General features: G+C 39.0%; 1 protein-coding gene across 1 annotated transcript; it reads left to right on the top strand.

Moving 5' to 3' along the window:
• Positions 1-269: 269 nt before the first annotated feature.
• LOC149288540 (tetraspanin-1-like) lies at positions 270-4,473 on the top strand. Its single transcript, XM_089491695.1, has 7 exons — positions 270-326; positions 1,210-1,419; positions 1,972-2,046; positions 2,653-2,751; positions 3,082-3,222; positions 4,236-4,319; positions 4,408-4,473. The coding sequence occupies exons 1-7, from the start codon at positions 270-272 to the stop codon at positions 4,471-4,473; spliced, it is 732 nt and encodes a 243-aa protein (XP_089347821.1).
• Positions 4,474-20,212: the final 15,739 nt, after the last annotated feature.

Here is a 20,212-nt window from a genome sequence, read left to right as displayed (position 1 = left end):
TAGGACAATAACAAGAGGGTATAAAAGGTGGAAATGCCCCTTTAAGGACCTAGTATTTGAATGAGGGTTTCCGGTTGACTACCCCGAGTTTGGAAATAAAACCTTTTTTATAGAGTACTATAAAAGGATGCATTCAATAAAGTGAAAACATCTGAAACTGGTTTGTTATGTTAATACTGCTAACTTTTTTTTATCGGCTGCTGAAATCTGTATTGAAATATCCATTAACCGTGTCTCTTCTCTGTCCAATTTTCATTGTAGACAAAACAATGGGGTGCTTCACGTTTCTGAAAGTAATGATGATTCTATTCAACCTGGCCATATTTGTAAGTAAATGAGGAGTTTTTTTGTTTTATTATATTCCTAGTGAAAAGCCATTTTATTGAAATGGTTATTACATGTTACAGCCAAATATACTCTGCTTCCTAAACGCATTACGTTAATATTTTAAGTGGAATTGTATATCTGCATGGCAGCGTGGCAAGAATGGATGTATTGCATCTATCTTTTGGATGCCGATCTGCCTCTGGGTGGGTGTATTCTTGGTGGGATGAGAGGCTGATCTGTCTCCTTCCACATTCTTGCTTTATACCAAACCCTTCCCCGAGGACTGAGCTTAGTGTTTTGGGGGCATCCATTATCTATAGCCAGCTCCCAATCGGTGATACAATTCAGGTCTTGACTTAGAAAAACAACGTGTAGATGCTACAATAAAAATCCCCTTTTTATTCGAACAAGTGGCGATCATATAATATATAGATCATTGTGAGCAGGCGCACGGTTTAGTTCATTTTAGCATTTGTTTGCTACAGTTCAAGGTCTTTACACAATAGAAATAGGTGTGGTGCTGTCTGAAATGACTGGTATCTGTATCGATGAAAATGGTATCGTATTTCTTCCATATAAATTATTATACCATGCAATTTAGGGACTTTAGGGCTACAGTGCAGGAGATTTGTTTGGCCAAATTCATCTCTTACATCCCTGGGGTAGAGAAAGTGATAAAAGCATGGAGAGGGATTTTTGTGGATGTGAGTTTGCGAGTGGGGGGGGGGGATACTCTGCTGTCATGTCTTATAGTTATGGAAGCTATAAACTACCAACATGCAGTATGGCCATTTACACTTTTTACCGTATCTGGTAACTTTGTTTGAAGAGCAAATTGTACACCTTTTTTTACTATCTTATATTCCCCCCCCCCCCCCTTAGCTTGGAGGAGGAACGCTGTTGGGTGTTGGAATCTGGGTGAGCGTGGACAGTAATTCCTTTCTAAAGATATTTGGATCAATCTCAACAAGTACAGCTCTACAGTTTGTAAATGTTGGGTACTTCCTCATCGCCATTGGTGCCATACTGGTTCTACTTGGCTTCCTGGGATGCTGTGGAGCTCAGAAAGAGAGCAAGTGCCTCCTTATTACAGTAAGTGCTGTGAACCTCGTTTGTTGAGTCCATTGTGTGACTGTTAATGGGGACCAACTAAATCACTGTCGCTTTTAGTGCATATGGCACAATTTACTGACAAGGAAGTTAAAAACTTACTGTAGCTAATGTGCTCAGAACTTGGCCATGAGTTCATCCATCCTGCTTTGGTGGGAACCGAGCTCTGAATCTAAGACGGGTTCCTTCATTTTCAGCCACCTCAGGATTTCCCTAAAAGACCAAATTTTATACTTAACCCTTTAATTTCAGTATGTTGATTTACTGCCTAGCCCGGCCTCTGCCAAGTTTTCCAGAGTCTCTACTTGCAGGTTAATAGCGTTTTGGCAGTTTGAGATATACGTGGAATATAGAATAGCTTTAGTTGTTTGCGTAGATGTACAACTTCACATATAGAAGACTTGAAGTAAACACTCAAGTAATGGACAACCCGCGGATAAGACTGGTGGAACGATAATTGCCCCCTTAAGTACACATGAATAAGTCATTCATGTTCTATAAGATTCTGTTTCAAACTGGATGTTTTTCTTTTAGTTCTTCTCCATTATCCTGATTATCTTCATCGCGGAGGTAGCTGGAGCTGTGGTTGCCTTGGTGTATTCCTCTGTGGTAAGTTTTGGTTTGGTTTTGTTTTGTTTTTTTAATTTGTATAAACGGTGGTATTTCCTTCAGGATTTTAATTTTCTCCTTAATAGGAAAGGAGTCTATGTTCTGACTGTAAACGGGTCATGTAACTACCAGTTCTCTGGTATTCTGAAGAAAAGAATGAAATATTCTAACCACCTTTTTGTAGAAATGTATGAGCATGCCTTGGGGAAACATTTTGTTCTTGTGATTCAATGAACACCTACTTGCCAAACCAGTTTGGCTCTTATATTTAGTTTTGTCGTCCTGTTTTTAATGGCACCTTTTGTTTGGCATTGTGTGTGTGTGTGTGTGTCTATAAGATAGAGATACACATACATATTTATATTATATTACACACAATCTCTCTCCAATCACCAAATGCCAGTTTTACACTTTGGAATAGTGTGGTTTTTTTTTTTGTTTGTTTTTTTTTTTTTCTCTGAATCTATATAGTTTTATTTGGTAAACAACTTGATTGACGAATGTAAAAAAAACAAAACAAAATGCACTTTTTTGTGGCTGGATGGATTTACCCTAAAGCCAAACATGGCTTACAGCATTTTAATGTTTACTTCTTCTAATCATTAGGCAGAAAGCTTTTTGCAGTCTGTACTGACTCCTGTTTTACAAAAGGATTATGGCAAAAACCAGGAAGTGACAAAAGTTTGGAATACAACCATGTCTGATGTAAGTGGACCGCAGTCTCTATTTCCACTGGACACTGCCTTACCTCTGTTATGCTGTCTAAATATACATACTATTTTTAATCCTAAAGCCATTAATATATCATAAATACACCCGAGGTGCAGCCATCTCATCGCTTGATCTCAGGGCCTGTGTGGTTATTCTCCCTGCTTTTTGACATTGATCGGTTTCCTTGTGTTAAAAATTGTTCTGTTTGGCTAAAGTAAACTATCCCCAGAATGACGGTGCTTGAAGCATATACAATGAATTGTTTTATTTTACAATCTGTGACGAGTTACCCTTCTTAATTTGATCCCAATTTTATCTTTTCAGTTAAAGTGCTGTGGTGTCACTGGCTATGAAAACTTTCATAATTCTACCTTTGTGAAAGACAACAATGTCTATCCTTCCTACTGCTGCAACACCACCACAGCGTCCTGTAACGAGAATGATGCAAAAATCTCCAACATAGAGGTAAATCTAGAATTTTGCTTCTAGTATTTGCTTGCTGTATTTGGCTTAAAGAGCAATAACTTCCGGTATTCATCTCTTATTGACAATGTGTGTGATTTTATTTAAAACTGCTATGTCCATGTAAAGTGGCACAAAAAAAAACCAAAAAACTAAGTGAACCCTTTGGAATTACTAACATTTATGTAGAAATTTTGTCCTAAAATATGATCTTAATCTAAGTCACCACAATGAACGAACACAATCGGTTAACTAATAAAACACACACAACTGTGTTCTTGTCTATATTGAATTCAAAAAAGAAGCTTAACACTCCACAATGCTACTGGGAAAATGTTCTGTAGACTAATGAAACTGAGGCTGAATTGTTCGGGAAGATCGATGAGGGGGACAATTAATTCTCTCAAGGCCATCGTACAGGATGTCAAGATGGCTGTCGGCCAGTTTGGTGACGCAGCGGAACAGTGGCCATCAAACTAAATCTACCATAGAATGGCTTCAAAACAATCTGCCTTTTGGGGCGGAACAGATCTTGACCCATTTGAGATGATGTGGAATGAGCCATTCACGCCAGACATCCTAAGAATTTGGATATCTTTAGCAATTTTGTAAGGAAAGATGGTCTAAAATTCTTCCTGAGTTTTGTGCAGTTTGGATCCGCAGCTATAGGAAGCGCTTGTTTGAAGTTATTGCTGCCCAAGAAGCTTCAACCAGTTATTAAAGGGTTCACTTGCTTTTTTTTTTTTTTTTTTTTTTTTTTTTTTTTTTTTTTTTTTTTTTTTTTTTGCAAAAGCACTGTGAATGGTTAATGGGTGTGTTCCATAAAGACATGAAAGCTCATTCTTGTAACTTGTAAAGTTCAGGCCCTATTTTGAGAATTTTACAGAAATGCTGGTAATTCCAAAGGGATCACTCGTATGTGGCCAGAGGCTTCTGTGACGTTGGCCATTGTAAAAGTTAAGCTTTTAGTTCCATGCCTTATGTACAACATTATCTTACACTTCTTATCTTTCTAGGGTTGTTTTGGGCAGATCCTGAACTTGATTAAAAAGAACGCGGCAATTGTTGGTGGTGTAGCTGCTGGTATCTGTGCATTGGAGGTAAGGGGATTTATAGCTGAACAGTAAATTTTATTTTTTTTTATTTTTTTTTCTGTTGTATGTAAATCTTCTTTTTCCTCCTTTTCAGCTTGCTGCAATGGTGGTATCCATGTACCTCTACTGTCATCTAGACAAAGGTGGAAGCATTCACTGATTGGAAGGAGCCTCGACAAATTAATTTCTATGTATATTCTAAGATGCACTTACGTTTTGTGCCGACATTTCAAGACATGCACTATGAATACAGCCTGGCTCTGCTCTTTACTGTGTGATGGCACTTTATGGTGGGCCTCCACCAGACCTGGTCACCATTCCTCTCAAACACTTCACGTTTTAAAATGCAGCTTTGGTTACAGTATAGATGGCATAGAATACTAGGAAATGTCATTAGTCCTTTTGGTAACAAAGTGGCCAGTTGCACACCCCAGAACATAATGTCTTAATGGATCATATATTCATGACTATCCATAAAAATTGTATAGAAAGCCATAAAAATGCTGTATATTATGGGCACTTGGTAGTTATTTGCTGAAGCCGTTGTATGACTGCATGTTTCTTTTTGTCTCTTGTCTGTGATATATGTGCCAAAACCATTAATATCTAATGAAGTAAGCAATTTTTTTTTTTTCCCCCTTAATTCATGTTTGCGTGGTATGTACAGCAGCCAGATGTTACAAGCATTATCTGATATAGAATGGAAGTCTTTTGTTTTCTTTAGCATTTGTGCAAATTTATCCTTTCCTACCCTTTTCTGGTATTCTGTACCTGCTTCACAATGTTAAGAAAACACCTGATATTACATGTCCCCTATATCGAGGATATTGTGTTTTGTTTTTTTTTTAACTCCCATCACTATAAGCACTGACTGGATGGCTGTGGTGGGGAAATGCAATAAAATAATTTGAGAACCTCGTTTTGTTTGCCTGCCTTAGTTATTCTCATCACTACTCTTCCGCTGAGATGGCTCCTTCAGTTCTCTCGGCCCTTTGGACAGGTTTTCCTTTGTGTAGTGAGTCACTTCATTGTGAAAGCAGGCTTGCCTTTTAGCTACTGAAACATTCACTGCTGTCTATAAATCTGGGTCTGGTCCTGTAAAATGTATAATCTGTTAACATTGTGTTTTCTTTTTTTGTTTGTTTTTTTTTTGTCTGTGTGTTTGATTCCCTTGTTTAAATTATTTTTTACAGTTATGAAAAATCTATTTTCATAGTTTGACAAAAAAAAATAAAATGGAAAATATTTACCCTTTCTGGTATTTTATTTTCTTATGAAGACTGCGTTCTAAACTTCTGTAAGACAGTAGGCGGCTGTTGGCTGCATGCTACAGGAGCATAACGATTTAATGCGCTGCTGTGTACATCCGTTGGCTGCCTTTGCATCATTCGGGAGCTTCTGACCTTAAAGTGCCAGGGATGCCACGTCCGAGAGTCTAGTCCTGGTCATGAAGACTCTGACTCACTAAATGTGCTTCACTAACAGTGGTCCTCAAGGAGTTCTTGACTTCATTTAGCTAAAGATCAAATGAATCTGGTATATCCAAGCGGGGATCTCAACCGTGACATACTGGGGGCGAGAGCACCAAATGGGAGTCATAAATATGGTGTCTCCAGCCGGTGTGACCCTAAGAATCTGCCACATCCAGCTGAGGTTGTGGAGAGGGGGGAGGTACATTGAGACTCGAGGCCATACCTTGAAGGTCCCAAGTATGGCCATCTAACACAGCAGGTCTATACTCGCAGAGTCTGTTACTCCGGCAGCACAGTGGGTGCTGCAGTGTGCGTAAAAGCGTGGCGCATCTTCTCCAGCAGTCAGCCACGCTTTCTTCAGGCCCTGGCACCAAACATCCGGTGTTGTTAAATAATGCTTTTGTTGTAGGTTCTCAAATTAGTCCAAATGACATAAATGGCTATATTATCCTAGCCTCCTAAATCTATAAAATAACTCCTTAACTCAACCACACTACCTTCAGTGAAGGCTTTTCTTATGTCATGACCTAGCTTTTGGTACAGTGTCCAAAACCAAATGGGTGAATGCTTAACAGGATGGTTAGCCAGTTTGTCTCGCACCCCCCCCCCCCAACACACTATATTTTTATTATTGTACTTTTCAGACATCAAGTATATGATAACTATGTGAATTTCAACATGCCTGGCCAAGATAGGAAATCTAGTAAACATAGCATCGCCTTTAGCCTAAATGATAGTTTAAGATTCCAGAAGACACAAAGTTTGACTCTTCTTTAAATAAGGCACTTAATACGCGGCTGTTCTATTCTTCAGGTAGCAAGAAGTTTAAAGCGCTTATCGGTTTACATCATCTTGGGTCTTCAAACTTGAGAACTTAATTGAATAATATCACCCATAAGGACTAAATACGAGCCATTTGTAATGCCAAAAACCTGACCTGCAATCAAAACAACCAAAGTGTATAATTTTCCCTATCCAGGAGCTAAACTGGGAGCCTGTTGGTAATCGGAATAATCTCTGTTAACTTGTAATAATGGGCAGGATGAGTTGATCAGTCGAATTCTCAGTAGCAGAAGGGCGTATAACCGGTTATCTATCTGATATACGATTGCAGATAATTCTCCAAACTAATGGCTTCTAATCTCTTACAATAGCCGGCTTTAAACCCATCACATTGCGATAAAGTTATAGATTATATTAAGTAATATGCTCACTGATAACCTTCTTTTATTGCGCTTTCGACTGGTGAAGGTATGCAGACTCCCTGACCTTTACTAACGGAGAAACACCCTGCCCTCCGCGTCATTAAGTTAGTGTTGTGGACCGACTACTTCCAAGGTGATGCTTATTAACGGATCTCTTGTTCGAGAACATGGGAAACTTACTGGAAGAGCCCAACCTGCCAAGTTCAGGGCTGAAGGAACACTATCATTTAAAAAGGCTATTGTCTTCAGGCTAATCACATGCCTTGGCTGGAATTCACGTTTATTAAGAACTAGACTACCACCCCTTTTGTGGTGCTACTTACTCATAGTTTCACACGGAGCTAAGTCATTTAACGCTTTAGTGGCCAGGTTTTTTTGATGTTTCACTGCAGAACCCACATAACCCACATGAGGAAGGTTTATGTTTTATAAGAGAGCACAATGACATGTTCCGCGTAGGGTTACCAAAATTTAATAGAGCATATTAGTAATAGCGCCCCTGCTCCACGTCCAGGAGCCCTGGAAATAATTGACTAACAGCCTATATTGCACTCCTGCATTGAGTAGTGTTAGTTTATCTACGACAATAACATTGGAATCCAAACATCCTGAGTAAGAAGATACTTCCTTGACTCTACCTTCATCCCCCCCCCCCCAGAGACCCAAGGTGCTTCCCTTCATTGATGAGAAGGTGATCTTGTGCCAGTTCTGTAAGACCACAGTGGGAACCAGATGCCCATTATTTCTCCCCTGGGGCTGCATTCCCACATAATGGGGATATATCTTCTACCTTTCCTTCCCTGGCCATAGCCTAAGGGTGGGCTGGACGTCTAGGTCCTCTTCCGAAGAGGGTAGCCACAGAAGTCATGAAGGAGAAATGGTAACCAAAAGTCACAGCCTACCCCCCCCCAAAAAAAACCTGGCTCTACTATGGCATTTTTAGTGAACAAAACAAAGTGAGTGTGTTGTGCACCCCCCAAAGTCACACACCACTGTGTTGAGCTCCATGGTAGACCCAATCAAGGCCATCTATGCATACTTCGGGCCCGAGAACCAAGTGTTTCCCACTGTCACAGGTACTACACGTGACCTTAGGCAAATTTGCAAATGAGCTGGGAAAAACCAAATTGCACATGAGCTGGAAATTCAAGAGAATATTTAGCACCATGCAGGTCTCTGTAAAGCTCTATATATATCTTTACAAGATAACCAATGCTTGTGAGGCAATTCAGGATTCATAAGAACTTGACATTGTATTTGGTTTTGCTTCCTTATTCCCGTGTAGCAAAATTTCTATTATTTCTTTATAAAATCTGCTGAATTTAGTGGTAAAAAAAAGAATCATCCACATCTGGTACCTGATATACCCGTCTGGGCCAGAGAAAACACCATCAATTGGCTTTCTAAAGTCCCTGACAATAGGGCCGTGGGGAATTGAATTGAACAGACTGGTCTGGGCTTGTCCCTGTGATAGCGGTTTTTGGTTTCCCATACATTGTTTTGTGCGGGTGATATTAAATACTTTTCTCATGTGTGTTGTCTCTGGGAAACCTAAGCCTTTAGCAGGATTCTGTGATTCTCGAAGCGATGCTTTCACATGGAAGCCTGGGGAGAGAGCCAGTCCTGGTTCTGGTCGGTAATGGACATGGTCACTCGGCAGCTCTCGGCTATTGAGGTGGTCCCGTGCAAGAGGTGTGGATTCTGTGGCTTGCCCTGATTTTGTAGCTAATAATTGGAATGGTGAATGAAATTAAATCAAATTAAACATACTAATTTGTCAAAACATACTCATTTGTTAGTTTAAACTTTGCAAAGTATTTAGGTCCAGACTGGCCCAGTGGGCCACTGGCCATTGGCACCCCATATTCACCGTGGGGCCAGTTACGTTAGCATAAAAACTTAGCATGCGAGCGCGCATACACAGCTGTCAGCTACACCTACATCATCGTGCGCCCGCTGGTCTTAAAGTGCCAGGACCGCCTCATGACCGGCAGACTGACTCTGAATGTACTATTGTAGGTAATATATGTCGGTTTCTGATTTTGCCTTTTCTAATTAAAATACATCACTATCTTTTTCTCAGGACCTCTCTAATTTTGGCTTCTTTCATACACATGCAAAGGAGTTTAAATCCCAAATATTACATCATCATTTTCTTTTTTTAATTAGACGTGTTGTTCTGCCATTGCCTCTACTGTTGAATGCCCAGACTAACAATTTAATATAATTATTTAATTGTCTAAAATGTTGCCTTATTCCTATCTTCTGTTGGCAAATCATCATGTGACACAAAGAGGAGGCACTGATAGGCCATTGCCATGGAAACTGAAAAGCCTTCTTAAATGTTTTTGTGTTGTTTTACATGATTAAACCTTCACGCAAAGACTAAAATGACAGATCTGCTAGGCAAAAGCTTTGTCTGGCCCTGACAATACAGCATATCTTTGGTGGATTTGATAAGATTTAACGTTCCCAGTGACTGTACCCATTATTTTTTTATCTATGGTAACATCATTTGCTGCTTCATCAGCTGATATGTTCTCACAGCGAGAATTTCTTTCCCACTGCAGTTCCACCTTCCCTTTACAAAACATTGTCTGCTCCCTGAATATGAATATCACATTGCAGGATCCGGAACACAAAGCATTTAGCTGTTTTTTATGATAGATGATCCATGCGCAATGATCCGTAGACTTTTTGTTTGATATTTTATTCAGAAAAAAAAAACAAAAGGCCGCTCTCTTAAGTAGGTCACAGAATTACTGTACTCGATTATTTCAAGTATCGCTGGAACATGCTCTCATAGAAACCTATCAGAAATATTTCATTCCTCTATGTGCCATCATTTTTTTTAACTACTAGCTTCAGATTCAAAATTATGAGGCTATTTGGATGTGTTCTGGGTCTGTTATCTTTGACCGATCTACTAGACAAGCACTAGGACCCCATTTCATACTGTTGTATAGTAAATAATAAAATGGCTCAGTCTTAATCACCAGTTCGGACTAATGAAATTCTATGGGAGAACAGACTTCATTAGGCTCAGTGTGATTTAATCTAGAAGAATTGTTGCTGTTTGCTGAGCTATAGTAATGCTTAGAAGAATACCAGGTTCCCAGAGTTTGCTTTTCTAAGGCCACACTCCCCAAAAGGGATATGTAGCTTCTTCCTTCCATGGTTAAAAACCCCAACATGGGCTAGGAAAGGACACCTCTGGCCACTTTGCATTCTTAGCCCTAAGGTCAGAGGATCAAGCCTCCCCTGTCACAGGTTTTCACTTAGCCAAACATAATATTGTGCCCTGTATTAGCCTCCCAAACTGAAACGCTATCAGAATAATGCATATGGATTAGCGGAGAAAAAGAGGTGCAGAAACGTCTCTCTTTTTCTGCAAATCAGTCTGCAATATTCTGGCTACTCATAGCACCTCCGCAAAAGGGCAGAGCCATGGCATGCACCACATGAATGACCCCTCTCCATTCCCCCAAATGGGGGGAGATGGTGGGCACGAAGGCTCTGCCCTTTTGTGGTCTGATCAGCGAAGCTGATACCCTGGAGAGGCGGATGAAGAAAGAAAGCAGAAGAAAGAAGAAGAAGAAGAAGAAGAGGCAAGACAAGAATCAGAGCTGCGGGAAAGGAGACAGGGAATCGAAAGCAGTTGGCGTAGAAAGTAGGAAGACATTCAGAGAGAGAAATTAAGAGGGAAAGCGTGAGATAGTGTGAGTAAGTGAGTGAGTGTGAGAGAGGGTGAGTAAGACTCCATGATGGCTGGCCAGCCAAAAGCGTTTTGTGATGGAATTTACACTGTACTACCTTCAGTGTCTGGCTTTCTATTTAATGATGCGAGTAATGCTGTACCATTGTCATTGTCTTGCTCAATATACAATGATGGAAGTTATGTAGTGCAACCATCAGTGTCTGGCTCAATATGTACATTACATTACATTTATTTATAAAGCGCCGGATTTATGCTGTATAACACATGTCAGACTCAGCATGTGCTTATGCTCACTATGAGCTACAGTGTATAATATCTATGTCTGGCTACCTGTATACTGATGGGGGTTATGCTATAACAACTGCATGCGCATAATAAGGATTATAGTACACAACCTCTAGAGTGCCAAAGGTCCCATTGTGCGTAATATCCTGCTAGGCTCCTGGAAAACACTTGCTCAGGCCTCAACCGGCACAAAATGTGAATCACTAGGTTTGGGGAAATTTGTTTGTGTGTATGTATATAGTGTTTTATAATTGCCCCTTACTTATGTCCCTGTTTCTCCATATAAAATATGATTGCTGGAGACGCCACCTCTGATAAAGCGGTGATGAGAACAAAATAAGGTTTAAACTGTATGCAACACTGTTTCATGCGCAAGGAGATATTTTTTTCTTTTTAATGGCACTCTTTAATGTTCAATTAATGACAGATTGACTTAAATATTCAATCTTAATCCGACTGCTTGACGCTTTTTGAATGCTCTTAATCGTACTGGAATAGGAGAATGCTGAATGTTTTGGAAGGACTAAGCGTGACACAACCTAGGCAGCAGAAAGTACTTAAAATATGTTTGTATTCTAAACACACACCGCCATTAAATCTGTATACAGTACTGTGAAGTTATTAGATATGATTTCGAGAGGTCGATAGGTGAATATAAATAAGTTTCACTGGAGTTAATATAGCCAGTTAATCAATACTTACATTATGTTCTTTGCTACAGACCTTTGACCCAATGTATACACAAATATAGTCACTCAAACAGGAGAGAATACCAGTAATTATTTGCTCTGCCTATTCAGCCTCCTGTATTATCTGCTGCAGGCAATGGACATGATTTAGAAAGGCATCGCAAACGCATGATATGTGCAATTCGGTGAAAAAGTTTTCACTTGGCCATAATAATATGTATAAAATGGGATCACTGATCTTTTAATGTATGTAGTACGCGCAATACCATTATTTCTACTTCGTTTTATCCAGATATTTACTTTTTGGAGTGACTGTCCTGAATATTATTGTGGCAAACTTTATGCTGTATGCTTTATGTAATGAGTAGCGACCTGCATATTGTGATGTATACACAAAAGTGTATCTCTCACACTATATATGAGAGGAGGTGAGTTTTTTAATATATTTTTTTAATATATTCTAATCAAGTAAACCTACCCCTATGTTGGGACTAATGCTAATCATCAGGGCTAATACATAGACTCATTTTCGTTCATAACATAATCATTTTCCATAAATGCTGTCCCTGGTCACCTTTGCTATTTCATAACCATAAAGAAGTCTGCACAATAAAGAAAGACCTGCAGACATTGCGCCAATATTTAACAACTCAAATAAAAATAAAGCCTAGTGAGAAGCTATCATTTAGAAAGCAGCTTCGGGTTAATAGGTAACTTGCAGGTCATTAAAGAATGGGAGAGGTATCATTAAATATCATAAAACAAGACCCTGGCCAAAGAGACTGGGTGTAAAGTCATTGTATTCCTCTAGACATGTAAAATCAGTGAAGAAACACAAAACCTAACATTTTAACCCATTAATTAACGTTTTTCATTCTAGCGGGTCAAATTTGTCCTCACCCTTTAGATGAAATATCATTTTGTTATCCTTCCATAATCCTATTCCATAAGGTTGTCTATTACTGGTGCCTCTAATAACTATGAAAAGTTCCTTTTGCCAGAAATGCCAGTATAGGCCATTAACCACCCAAATGGTCTTGGAAACTCTGTATTAAAAGGGAATTGTTTCTATGGAAGTTCCCAATGGGTGGAAAATGCCACTTCCAACTTATCAGAAGTCTTTCTAGCAAGCTGGTTGGCAAGAAACTGAATATAACAGGGTGAAAAGGGGACTAAAATAAGTCCTAATGTTTAGGTGACTAGTATCATCAGATCAGCGTAGCCCTCTTTCTTCTCTAGTCTTCTCTAGTCTCCCATCTTTGAACTTTCCACAGAATATCTTCATCTTCCTGAAGATGGGGTCTAAAATCAAGTAGAATTTGAGTTGTCCTTCACTATACTTAACATAAGGTTAAGTTAACCTAACTTGCCCATGTTAACCTACTCTTAGGTGCATATATATTGTAGTCAAGTTTCATTTTTTGTGCTATTCTTAATGAAGATGAGATGACAATCATGGCTTTAGTTGAGATTTTGCGTTAGAACAAGAAGGAAGTAACAACATTCATACTCCAATCATGCAGGATTGCCCCAGTTCCTGAAAGAATACAGAATGGTTGCTGTTCCTGTGAGTAATTTGTGAGATAAACCAGTTTAGCGTTGACTTGAAGGCTTCTGTGACCTCTGAAAAGATGTGGAGTAAATTATCTTAATGGACAGGATAGCACTTGCTTCAAACTGGTGACGAAAGTAATTTATGCCATGATCAACTGAATGAGATATTCTGTAATAAAGTCATATGAGATGCCCCCAAAAGCCCCATTTTAAACCTAAAGGTATATTATATTTCAACATCTTTTGTTTTTTGCATATAATAATAATAATAATAATAATAATAATATATATTATTTGTTTTGTTATTTGTATTACCATAATATATGTCATTGATCATAATAAGTTATTATTAGTTAACACCTAACATATAAAAAGTTTTATTGACTAAAAGTGAGGATTATATATATAAAATACTGTTACTTACATATCTCAGAACAAACATCTTAATTCATGCTCATTTATACATGAATAATGATACTGTTGGCATTGTGCCCAAAACAATATACAGTTCTTATTTCTTTGGAATCACAGAAAAAAAAATACTTTCTTAAATGCCGTTGGATTTTATTTTAACAACCCCCCCTTGTGGCTGGATTCAGAACTTGACCCTGCTGTGACCCATCATTGCCACGGGCACACAAGCAGGCTAAACGGCATGCCGGATCATGAAGCAGCTCAAACACAACATGGTTTACTCAGCGCCCATAGCATGAGGAAGCTCAATAGATTTTAATATTTTTTTAGCTATGGCAAAGGAACATTTTTGACATGATTGTTTTTTTTACTATACTGTTCCTGGGACCTACAGAATAAACTCTCCAGAGAGTTACGTAGTGTGTAGTGTATGCCCGTCTGTGTATATACGCATGAAAGACACACAATATATTTTAGAGCATTAATATGTATTTGATACATTTAACCAATAGTTTACCTATTATGAAGACTGTAAGTAACACTACTGCCCGTAAGAAAGAAGAAATAAACGGTGATCAATGCCTTTATTCATTGTTATCAGAGCTTGTTGGGAACAGATTGTGAGTACGGGTGGCCAAGAAGATAACAGCACTCAAATATTTACAGTAATATTCAGAGACACCTTGCAGTGCAAGATCAAAAGAACCTTCATTTAACATTAACCAAGAATAACACATGAGCAGGCAGTTTATTGGTCCAGCTTCCCTGTAATCTGTACACGGAGGTGAGAAAGATTAGATTATGATGTCACTAAGCAGGAAAGTGCAAGGATGTCTTTTATATAGAAACATAGAGTTATATAGAGTTGACGATGAGGTACGTATTTCCAAAGCATGTTTTGCAGTATTACCTGTGAGTAGCCCTTTCTGTGCCATAGGGGTATATACATACCTGGGAACCTCAATTTCAGGCTCTCAGAGTTAACAGGCAGATTCTTAGGGCCATACAGTCTGGGCTGACTCCTTCCTATTGTACACTTCTGTGATCATACAAAAGACTCCCAACTGGTGGTTTTGCTGCCAGTATGTTAAGTTTGAGATCCCTGCTTCATACCTGCCAACAGTCCTGAATTTCTGGGGACGCTCCCTTTTTTGAGGGTCCTTCCCCGGCATATAAAATACTGCCTATGTACAGTGCATTCCACTGTGTACAGGCAGCATTGTGTTTAAATTGTGTATGTCTAAAACACACACAGCCAAAATGCTTGTAAATGAGCTTCAAACTCTGCGGGGTCACCCAGAGTCTGTGGCTCCGCCTCCTTTTGTCCCTGGAACGAGGAAAGAAACGTTGTTGAGAATGCTGCTTGAATGCAGGCGACTCGATTGAGCTTATCTTTAAATAATGACAAGTCAAGGTTTTCGTAAGGATCGGTATTAGAGCCATTTGTGTGAAACATCTGACAAATAAAACACAGAGGGTAGATTAGGCATTGTTATTTCCAGGGCCATCCTTATTGTTAATGGGGCCATGGGCAAACCTTGTGGGCCAGCACCAAACCTCATCTAAGGACATCTTAAGGACATGCTATCCTTCTCCCCCATCTCCATCCTCCCTGTTTTTTCTCTCATGCCTCCTAACATTGTATACATAAAAAGAAGAACTCATCCTGGCAAACATGCAGTGGCTCTTGGCAGGAATGGTCCTACAATATAGGCAAAGTAGTCACTATCAGCTGGCCATGGATCTCACCCGATAGAGCTATTTAAATCAATAAATAATAGCGATAAAAATGATGTCACTCTTTTCTAGGAGCTCAAAATGCCTTAGTAGACCCTGCTCACTAGCCAAATACCCTAAAACTGGTACTTTGGCACTTCAATATGTTGGAGGGCTTGGTAGAAGATGTGGTGAAAGGAGTTGGACCCTACATCATGCCTTGAGAGTAAAACAAGATCCCTCAATAATATTCGGCTGAATTCTGACCCTGGGGGGAATATTTTCTGTGCATCATACCTTCTTACCCCTTTCTCAAACATCGTATGCGGATACGTTGGAGATGCCACCGCTCTACCGCGGATCCATCCAACCTTTCAGTGCGGCAGCGCAGGAAGTTTTCATGTAAAGTTTTCAGCTGCAAAAAAATTCAGACATGTCGGCATTTCCAAATATTCTAGGGTTAAGGTTAAATATTTGTTAGGCAGGGCTGTATGGTGTGCAATGGGCTTATTCTGTATGAGCTTCTCTTTTACATTGCCTTGTATGATGTGGGACACCCCCCTAGAAAAATGACCATTCCTTGAGAAAAAAAACAATTTATTTTTATTTTTTTCCATGGGAAAAATATTTACAAAGGGATCAGTGTTAATTCTTCATCCTGACTACAGCATGTTGAACAAAATATATAAATGTACTTGAGATGAGTGTTGTCTCGGTTCAGGAGTAAGCCTCTGAAGGATATTTATGTTCCAGTAGAAGGAAGTGCACCAGAAACTGCCGCCACACCTTCTGAATAAGATACGTATGACTTTATTTGTGTGAAAAGGACTAAAGGGCGACAACAATCAGGCTGGTAAACATACAAACGGATGGCGTGCTCACACTTCCCTTTGCTTCCACTTGACTTAAAAGTCGACACGATAAATAGAGCATAAAAGCCATATGAAAATTAACATTTAGCAACCCGTGCCTGATTTAATAGGAAACATGAGTTCAAGAAACAGTACATAGGCATGTTACGTATTAGACGTAATGAAGATTGTAAGCATGCGAGCAGAGTCCTCTCTACCTAATGTATCGGTTTGCATTAGTCTGTTATTCTGGTTTTGTCATATCCCTTGAATATATGTATTGTAAGAAAAGCTGTGTAAATTGTTGGTGCTATATAAATAAAAATATGATAATGATAATAATAAACTCTAACCTCAGTAGCATCATGAATTTAAAATGTGATTAGAGAAGAACACTCATTTCCAGAAGTCATTGGTGGACATCACATGGAGTGTCATTACCATGGGTGTAGAAACTGGAGGACGGATCCCTCTCCTAGCCTAAAATGTTCTCGCACAATGGGTTTTTTTCAAACAAGAATCCAAACGAAGAGTCATCATCAACAATTCAGGTGATGGAGCAAAGTGTTAGGACACTGTGTACATGCGCATTTGACCAACATCTTTTCACCGGTGTGCTGCCTTCACCCTCCCTAGACCATAAAGCCACAAAAACGACTATTTGAACATTATCTAATGATAGGCAACTCATTCTGTAGATTAATGGTTCTAGTGTTTGGAGAATGGGCTGGTAATACTGCCGTTTTTGTCCAAGGAGCCAGGCTCTCTGTAGGTCTTCTCAAGTTTCCAACTGTTGAGGCTATTTTGAAATTATTGCATTAGTGTTAAACTCCAACTGGCTTAACATAAATTTCTAATGACATTATAATCTCACAAATCGCTAGCATATTTTGTTTTGGATTTAAGGTAATCAACGGTTTTTTTAATAAGTAACTAGTTCCTCAGCCTCTGGCAATAAAAATTAAATAAACGCCTCCATCTGACGTTTAGGTTTATGGATTGTGGATTATTGTAGCTCTCGTTTCCAGTTGGTTAAGCCCATGGAGGCTCAAGCAGTGTTTGCCGGGACCTTAAAATAATTGACTACGTGGCAGTGGTGAATATTCAGAGAATACTTTTACTAGTGGGGTACCTCAGAGATATGCAATATGACTGGTTCTTTTTAATATTTTCCTATTTACATAGGATTTCAAAGAAATTATTTTGTAGAAGATACAGAGTTCTACATTCCAGGTTGAATAAACTAAATAATAAGGGTGTGTCAGTGCAGTTCAATGTTGATAAATGTAAGATAATGCACTTGGAAAGTAAAAATCCAAAGGCAGAACCTAGTGTTATGGGTAGTGAGTACTGTGCTGCCAGCAACACTACAACAAAAGGCAGAAAGCCAAAAAAAACTAATCCAAAAAAAAATAATCCCAAAAAACTAAAGGATCTCAGCATTTATAGCTTGGAAAAAAGGCTAGAAAGGGTGTTTTATGAAACAAAGTACAAAAAGGCAGTACATTTTAAAGTTTCTTGTAAAGTCATAAATATCCGGAGGATAAGTTGGCTTGTGAATCAATATGGTGAAAGGGTCAGTGGTCCGGCTCTGTGCCGGCACCATGGCTGGCCGTCCACCTCCCATGGTCTTTGTACCCTCTTTCCTTTCCAACCCCCCCACCCAGAAAATGTCTAAAGGTTAATACTTCAACATTCCATACATGTAAATATAAGAAAATCTCGTATATCTCTCAAACTGTTTCATATACAAACACATTTCATGCTGGCTGTGACACAGGTTACGTATGGAGGGGAACTCCCCACAGCACTGTATTATATTTCCGCCCCATGGTTCTCTTAAAAGCGAATCCTGTGTCCTGTGCTATGAAAGTTGTAATCTTTGGCTCGCGCCCATCCCACGTCTCAGGTTTCTGGCTTTGCAAACGTGAAACATTCTGTGTACCTTACTTATTACAGAAGTATTGATCAATAGCCTTCATGGGGCAATATTTTGCGTAGCCAACTGCCGCAAGCCAAACGCTGTTGTAGTTTTGACAACGCATTTGGGGCTGTATATAAAGTGCGTGTTGTCCGTATCACAAACCGGCCTGCTGCGACTTGTCCTTTTATAAAATACCCGCGGTCCTCTTGAGAGAGAAAAAAAAGAATTTGGCTAACTGGTCTTAAAGGGCCAATGTAGCCACTACCTCCGTAAGTGCCTCTATGTAATGTACAAGTCATACGGTACCAGACATTAGGGATAACAGGTATATTTAACCCCTTCATGACAAAGGCCGTACATGTACGGGCTCACAATGCATTGTTTTTAATGAGTGTAAGGACAACTCATTGTCCATAAGGGGTTAAGACATAATACTTGACAGATCCAGGACCCTCCTAACTGAAGACATGTTCAAGTGTCAATACGAAACCTTAATGAGATGCACTTAAGCACCTTCCATTTGGGGAATAGAAAGTATTTGTATTCTTCCTGCTTGTCCCCAGGTGTGTCATTTGGATCGGCTTCTATTTATTGTATTAAGCAATATAAATAATCATACTGATTGCGATCGATACAAGTACTCTAGTATACAGGGAGATACAGAGATCTGTGCGGGGGTAGCCGGTATGTTTACTCCATTGTTAATATTAAACTTTGTTGCCTTGTCAATGACGGCATGGATGAGCTTGGATAATTACTCGTTAGAGCATTGTAGGGCATACAATGCAGTGGAGCTAGTTTGTCCCTATCTTTAAAGTATTTTACATTACCTTTCACGGGACAAAGACTTTTAATGTATCCAAGCAAAAGATCAAGTGGACCCAGTTTACCAAACATGTTCTATTACCATTATAATCGGCACAGCTTAAGTTTAAAAGCTCTACTGTTGAGAACCGGCTATGATAGTAACTCAATCTAAGCTTTACATTTCCCTTAATAGACAAGAAGTCAACGCCATAACGTTGAAGATCATAATATTGAATATTCTAAACACAGCCAAGAGGGAAGACTTCTTTTAGAGGTTGATGTTAGAGACACGGGCTTCATCAGGCCTTTTTATGTATATCTGTGATCTATTGGTAAACAACTAAGAACGGAATTTATAAAATAATCATATTTCATATTCATAATATAACCTGTAAGCCAGTTGTCCACTGTTTATATATACACATTATTTTGACATTTACTGGGTGTGATAAAGAAAACCTGTCCATCACATCAACATTTTGTCTACCAGCCTACCCAATCTGCACTGGTCAGTAGCAAGAGGTAATGAAAGCCTGCCTCTGATTCTACATCTTAGCAATAAACACAGGCAGTGGGAATTATGCAAATGCATCTTTAAAAAGTCTTTAACTTAAATGGAAAGAATCCCCTTCACCCCCTGCCAGGTACTGAAATGAACGGTGGATAACTAGTTGACCAGGATCACCACATAGTGACAAAAGTAAATCTGACTCGAATCACTGTTTTATTTTACATTGTATAAATATACTGAAAAATGACTATTTCATTGAATGGTCTGCAGTGTTGCTGCCCCCTAGTGGTAAGATGTAAACTCTGCAGTAATTAACTGCATTGCAAGTGAAATTCAGTATGGTTTCTATCTATGCCATTCTAATGCATGATATGCATCAGGCCATTTAAGCCAGTTCTAGCTGATAATACACACACTTCGAAAAGGGAAGGGTACTTTTTTATATTAATCCAAACACCATAAATGATATGATATATACTGTAATGAACAGACTTTCAATTCCTTTAATTCAAGGTGCATTGCGAGCCATTGCAATATAAAACAAATATATCAAGTGTTTAAAATTAAACACCCTCCTAAACTGGCAACAAATCTAAAAATACAGTAGCCTTTATTCTTGTGAATTACACAGTAGTATGTATCAAGTAACCCGCTGTATGTTACTATGCCCTGTCAGTGTTATACGTCACAATATGTGGCAGAAATGTAAAATGTAAAAAACAAAGCAGTATCAATTTGAGCAGAGCAGAAGCA

The sequence above is a fragment of the Sceloporus occidentalis genome, unplaced genomic scaffold (genome assembly GCF_023333645.1).
Source record: "Sceloporus occidentalis isolate IW3139 unplaced genomic scaffold, rSceOcc1.0.p SCAF_51, whole genome shotgun sequence".
In the NCBI taxonomy this organism is placed as follows: Eukaryota; Metazoa; Chordata; class Lepidosauria; order Squamata; family Phrynosomatidae; genus Sceloporus; species Sceloporus occidentalis.
The sequence above is the reverse complement of the archived record's forward strand: the minus strand, read 5'-3'. Positions and strand labels throughout refer to the sequence as shown.

Bases quoted from the DNA above. Each gene is read 5' to 3' on its own strand.
- LOC149288540 (XM_089491695.1), top strand. From the start codon at position 270: ATGGGGTGCTTCACGTTTCTGAAAGTAATGATGATTCTATTCAACCTG. The intron at 327-1,209 runs GTAAGTAAATGA...CCCCCCCCTTAG, and splicing joins TATTCAACCTGGCCATATTT to CTTGGAGGAGGAACGCTGTT. The intron at 4,320-4,407 runs GTAAGGGGATTT...CCTCCTTTTCAG, and splicing joins CTGGTATCTGTGCATTGGAG to CTTGCTGCAATGGTGGTATC.